This window comes from Ruditapes philippinarum, unplaced genomic scaffold, assembly GCF_026571515.1.
Source record: "Ruditapes philippinarum isolate M1 unplaced genomic scaffold, ASM2657151v2 ctg1031_1_1_1_1, whole genome shotgun sequence".
NCBI classification, from domain to species: domain Eukaryota; kingdom Metazoa; phylum Mollusca; class Bivalvia; order Venerida; family Veneridae; genus Ruditapes; species Ruditapes philippinarum.
In genome coordinates, this window is record NW_026853822.1 from 327,756 (window position 1) to 334,155 (window position 6,400).

The 6,400-nt window shown below is 33.9% G+C and overlaps 1 protein-coding gene across 1 annotated transcript; it reads right to left on the reverse strand.

The window, feature by feature from the left end:
- Positions 1-458: 458 nt before the first annotated feature.
- LOC132738044 (uncharacterized) lies at positions 459-1,303 on the reverse strand. Its single transcript, XM_060725466.1, has 3 exons — positions 1,173-1,303; positions 874-1,006; positions 459-605 (listed from the first exon to the last, which is right to left on the reverse strand). The coding sequence occupies exons 1-3, from the start codon at positions 1,249-1,251 to the stop codon at positions 488-490; spliced, it is 330 nt and encodes a 109-aa protein (XP_060581449.1). The 5' UTR covers positions 1,252-1,303; the 3' UTR covers positions 459-487.
- Between the last annotated feature and the right edge of the window lie 5,097 nt (positions 1,304-6,400).

The window sequence follows — 6,400 nt, forward strand, 5'->3', positions numbered from 1 at the left end:
GTCTATAAATGTCGTCATTGCACTAAAGGGTAAAAACTGTTGGGGAAACTTGAGTGCTTGAGTGAACCCTCCTATTTATTGCGTTAGACCAAAGGTATTGTGGGAATAAAATAAAGTCTGCTAAAGTTTACTCCCATGCTTATTGAAAGTGCAAGTATTTTCTCCACAAGAGCTATTCAGTGGTTATCTGTATTTCTTATAATAAACATATATGTTCCTTGTGCTAGTGCAGTTATGTATTTATAATAAACTATAGGAAGATTACTGAATCATTCCGCCCCGAGACATACACAAGAAGCATCGGCACATGGTCACATGAATATCCATTAGTGCTGTTGCATAATTTCTTCTCTGTTAACATTAACCTACGTACGCATTTCTTATGCGAGAATTTTGTTTTATGCCATGTCTGGTTGTAATAGAAATCTGGAAGTATAAAATTACATGTAGGAACTTCGATCTGTTCAAAACATCTATTTGTCCTTAACTACACACATGGTTGTGAATGATCAATGGCTTGAACCATTTTGATTGAGCATCCGTCGTCGCCGGTAATCACTTTACATCCGGGTGGTGGTGCAATAACCCCTGCGTATTTACCGTACCTATATCGGAGAAAACAATAAAAAATGTTGAAAATAGTTTGCCTCCAAGTTCACATTTTAATTACAGTATGGCATTGATTAAAGTGGAATCTCGTGTTTACGGAAATCTCAGGTTTTGGCTGCACAGCAAAATAAAAGAAACCCTCTATATTAAAAATAATTCATATTAAGTACTCAAATTTTGACAGACTCTACTAGTGCTCACATTTGTGCCCATAACATAAACACAAAGTGTACAAACCTAAACAATTATGTTTTTTATACTTACCCACAGCAAGACAAAAACAATGAGGATGAATCAGAGTGTCGGGAACATGTACACTTTTCACACACATCCGGCATAAGAAGCTCACTTCCGGCTAACATTGTAATACCATCCTTAGGTGTACAATGAACTCCATCTAAATTTGAAGAGCAAATTTAAAATATTCATTTCACTCGCATATATCGGTTAGATGCAAATTAAAAGCACATAAAACGCGAAAAAACTTTAAGAGAACAGACACTACCGAGCTCCATTATAGGTAAATAAATTTCGGAATAGGAATGTCTTTAAATAGTATTTACCTTCCAATTTAGCGTAACAAGCACCAAATGTTACATCTATACAATTAGCTACTAAAACAAAACCAAACAAAATATTCATTTCCCTTCAGAAGTGAGTTAAATGTGACTCCGCCAGGCTTAATCTTATCTTCTAATATCAAGTTCAACGCGTGATTAGGTGCATTTCTTTAAATAGTACTGAGCGTAATGATCTTGCTGCACGCTACTTTAAATATTTTAATGTTTTTCCTTAATATTAACATTAACTTAATTACTTAGAACAGTAACCTCAAAGACTGAACTCCCACCTTTTGCTTCTGAAAAATATGATTAAAAGGGAAAATGTCTAAGTCGTTCCAAATCCAACGTTATCAATAACAACATAGAAACCACTTATCATACTCTTAAGCTGCGGTCTTACATACTCACGGCAAAGCCCAGGACCAATCCGTAAGTTACTGGAATGATCCGGGACGATCCGGGGTGAAATTATTGTTGCGGTCACACTTACCCTGGCAGCATTACGGTAATTTCCAATTAACACTCGGACCATCCAGGCAGGGCCTAGGTGAAGCTACGGTTTATGCCTGTGCTTCCACGGTCGTTCCCGGATGACACCGGCAGAGCCCCGGTTGACCCAGGCAGAGCTAAAGTCGGCAGAGCCCCGACAGAGCTCAGGACGATCCTGCACAGCCCCGGTAGAACCTCGGTGGATTGAAAACGCGCGAAAATGACGTTAATACATAACTTTCATTTAATATAATATCTCCTATTATATGTAATTCATGATGATTTTCTGAGTAATTCTAATTCAAGACTGGGCAGAAGGGAAATTGGGAAGGGTTTTAATACAAACAAGAGCAATCATCGCAAAATTGCCGTGATTCTTTTGAAATAAACTGAGCTTTGTCGGGGCTCTACTGGGATCAACCGTAGCTCCATCGTCATCTTCAGGGGCTCTGTCGCCATTCACCTGGGCTCTGCCGACATTCATTGGCGCTTTACCGAAGCTCTACCGTCTATATCATACCCCGCATCATCCCCGGTTTGTGCCGGCAGAGCTACGGTGCTTCCCCGGTATAACCCGGTCGGTCTTGGCAGAGCTAAGGATTAAGCCGGCAAACTCGATATTCCCGGATCACCCTGGTGAAATTAAATATCTTATTCCGTCTGAGGTCAAATGTCGGATGTTCCTGGATCACCCCGGATGTTGCCAGCAGAGTAACGGATGTACCCCGGTTGTTCCTGTTCGTACCCATGTCGTTCCTGGATCACCCGGTACATCTTCCGGGGCTCTGGCGTGTCATAAATGAGATGACAGCTTAAAATTTGTCTCAACCTATTCTTTTCAGTAGTTTAAGAAATACCAATCTGCACGCAAATACTTAAACAAAGTATGACGTTGACGCCGAATTTTTCGAATAGTCAAGCTAAACACTAGAGAGTAAATTCATTTATCAAAAAATGAACCAAAATAATGGATGGTCTTTTCCAGTAACAAAGTAACTGTTGACTTTAGCATTGATTGTTTTACCGAAAAACCTAATAGAAAGATGCTACAACACTACCCTTTTTAATATAGTCTGACATTCTATCAGAAATATGTGTTTCACTCCCAATGTTAACGTTATAGTTACTCAAGTCACAATGCTTTTACTGTTATGTAACAACCTTGTAACATGTATGTAGTCCGATTTCGGGCAATGTTTAGGGCTTGTTTTCTAACACTTGAACGTTCTGTAACATTCGTAACAAATATCTATGAAATATTCATTTCACATCTCATTTCATTTCACTCTCGTACCACTTGTGACAATGCTGTTACGACTATGTAATAACTTGTAACATCTATGTAACCTACTTAATCCGACTTCTGACCATGTTTAGAGTGTATACTGTAACACTTGAAACTATATGTAACATTTGTAATAATTATATACACAATTTCCCTTTCTCTCTCATCTCTAGCAACATTTGTAACAAACCTGTTACAACTATATGTAACAACCTTGTAACATCTATGCAACCTTACTAATTCCGACGTCTGTTAATGGCTTGTACTGTAACACTTGTAACAATCTGTAACATTTGTTATAATTACATATGATTTTTTAATTTCACTCTCGACTCTAGTAACAAAATTTGTATTATGCAAAACATCAAAATTGAAAAAAGTAAATCAACTTTTTTTGAGTGCAATGCCCATTTAAATACTTACCTTATTAGGACAGACAAATGGTCTTTTTACTAGTTATTTGTTCTTTTAGTATATAAAGTGTGTAAATGTTCGTAAAAAAGCACAATAACCTAGATAAACAGACAACTGGTGTTTTAGAATATGGTGGTTTTTACGAAAATATGAACACTTTATATACAGAAATAACAAATAGCCGGTCAGAAAACGACCATGCCATGCGGAAATATCCCGGACATGTTGCTGATGTTAGGGCTTTGGGCCTAATAGTGTGCAGAGAAGAGCCTCCAAACTAGAACAAAAACGGATTTGCCACGGAATCAGACAAATGGACAATTAACATTTCGCTCTAGAAAATTGTATTGTTTTTTTACGATTTTTTTACTTATAATTTATGTACTTAAAGAACTAATTGCCGGCCAGAAAACGACCCACCATTTTACGCAAAATGCTTGCTATCATTTTCCTAGCGCTAGAACTTAGCCTTATATTGCTCTGAACATCATATTCTCAATTTACGCTATTGACCACTGCTACTCAAAACTAAAAGTCTTGTTTATCTTAGCATTTGATGGCCTAAATGAACGTTTAATTCAAGACGAACCAGACTTCTCTCTATATATTATCAATTTTCAGATCATACGACCTTTTTACCCCTAGATGTTGTATAATTTTTATTTCTGTTCAAGTTTAGTAAAAAAATAAAGGTAAAAAGTAAAAACTTCATTTATATGAAAATAACGACAACCAGTTTTGAATTTATATAAATTTAAAAACCACGTTTGATTTTATAAAAACAAGAGAATAAAACAAACAAATAGTTCCAAAAAGCCATTTGAAAGCCATATCTCGTAGATGTTACATAGTTTTACAAAGTTGTAACAACATTGTAACCAGTTATACATATTGGGAGTGAAAATTTAAAATTATTGTCTACAAGTATAAAGAGCATTATGAATGGTTACATAGATGTTACAATAATTAGTTAGAGAGTCGTTACAAAGCTACAAAGTTACGATATCGAAAGTTTCATATACATGCGTTACAAAAAACGTTACAATTGTACAGCAAAAAGAAATATGAATAGATTAAGAGCCACGTGTCTTTCAACCGTGTTGTGATGCGCTAATCACTATGCTATTTCAGAACACGTGATTATAAGAAAAGTTTTGTAACTATGGGGATATTTCAAATTTGAACATAAAAGACAATTGTAAAACACAAGCAAAAGCATGTTATGGCTTTTCCTCGTATTCTTAACACACATTGTAATAGATATAAACTTGATCTGCTATTTGCAAATAATTTGCATATTTACTTCTAAGAAGTAAATTAAATCTATATAGTTTTTGTTCATAGAAAGGTATGCTTCGAAGAACAGATTTCAATTAAATAAGTGCTAATTATAAATTTTTCGTTACGATGCAGGTCAGTAAATATGGGGTTTTCTTCCATTTTAAAAAACAACTGTATGATTGTTTCCCCGAGTTTACTTGTTTAATGTTAACTTAATGTGCAATAGGAATAATTAAATAAATTTATTCAGTCAGCAACATGTCAAACGTCAACATATTAAACCATATCTGATGGTAGTGAATAGCCTTTTCCACCAGGATATTGTTGGTTACCCAAATTTTGATTTTAAAATCCGATTTTACTTCGAACAAAATGTTAATAATTCAGGATGGTGTAAATCCTTTTTATAATCAGCAGGTGTGTTGGATGTTTAGAAGTCTTTTTACTTAATAGTCAGGTGTACAATAAATATGGTGTTTATAACCTAACAAACAAAACTTTAGAGTAAAAGGATATTTCTAAAAAAGATCCATAATAAAGAAAGCAGTTTTCACTGTATCAGGGGGCGCAATTTTTGATCACATTATATATACTATCGTCACGTGAGTTATAGACGAGTAGGAAACGTTACGTAAATTTCGCAAATTATCGGGCGTACACATACAAAGATAATTGATATTTGCCACTATATTTACTTTTTATAAGACAATATAGTTAAAAATATATGATAAGGATGAAAATTGTTTCATCGCTGGAGAGTTTCAGCTAAACTTTTGAGAACTATATTCACTGCCCAAAGAAAAAATTATTCGGATAAATTACTCGATATTTGTTATGTACATGTATATGCAAATTTAAAAAGGAAGAGTTGTGTTTTACCAAACATCTATCTGATTGTTTCCACTATCTATATGTAATTGTTTTCAATTATTTATTTTTTTTTATTCGATTCATTCATTCATTCATTCATTCATTTATTTATTTAGTTTTTGTTGTGTTGTATTTTTCTTGAGGTGGTTTTGGGTAAGGGTTAAGGAATCAAACTATTTGGATGCAAGAAGCTTCACTCTTTCATATATAATAATTTTATTCATGTCTTTTACTGTACACATGGTTGTGAATGATCCATAGCTTGAACCATTTTAATTGAGCATCCGTCCGTCGCCGGCAATCACTTTACATCCCGGTGGTGGTGCATAAACTCCTCCATGTATACATATCTGTACAAGAACATAAAAAATAGGTAAATTGGAGCTTATTCGCATCAGAGTAGACATTCATAGCTTACTTGTTATTAATTAAGTTCTAGTTTCATACAAGGTAATACAAATGAATATTAAAATGAATCATAATGTACCATACACTAACAAATACAAATTCTTAGTCTTAAATTAAACCGTCGAAATTTGTCCCACATCATGCACATAAGAGAACATTTTATGCTGAAGTTTATTTTTGTAAAAGTTTTGTAAAAGAATATATTTCTAAAATTGGTTATGTTTTAATAATAAGAACAATACTTAAAAAAACGGTTAAGGTTAGAATTAATAACTACTTACATCAGTTTCATATGCCAGTATTTAATAAAGAAAATTAAATAAATTTTCATAAATGGTCGATACAAATTACAGTGTATTTGAAACGAAAACGAAACTTAACGAAACAATAAAAACAAAAATGTTCGATTTTTTAACACATGTATATGGTTTTTACATAAACAAAAGAAATTTTATTTTAAAGTAAACCATCTTTTGTGACA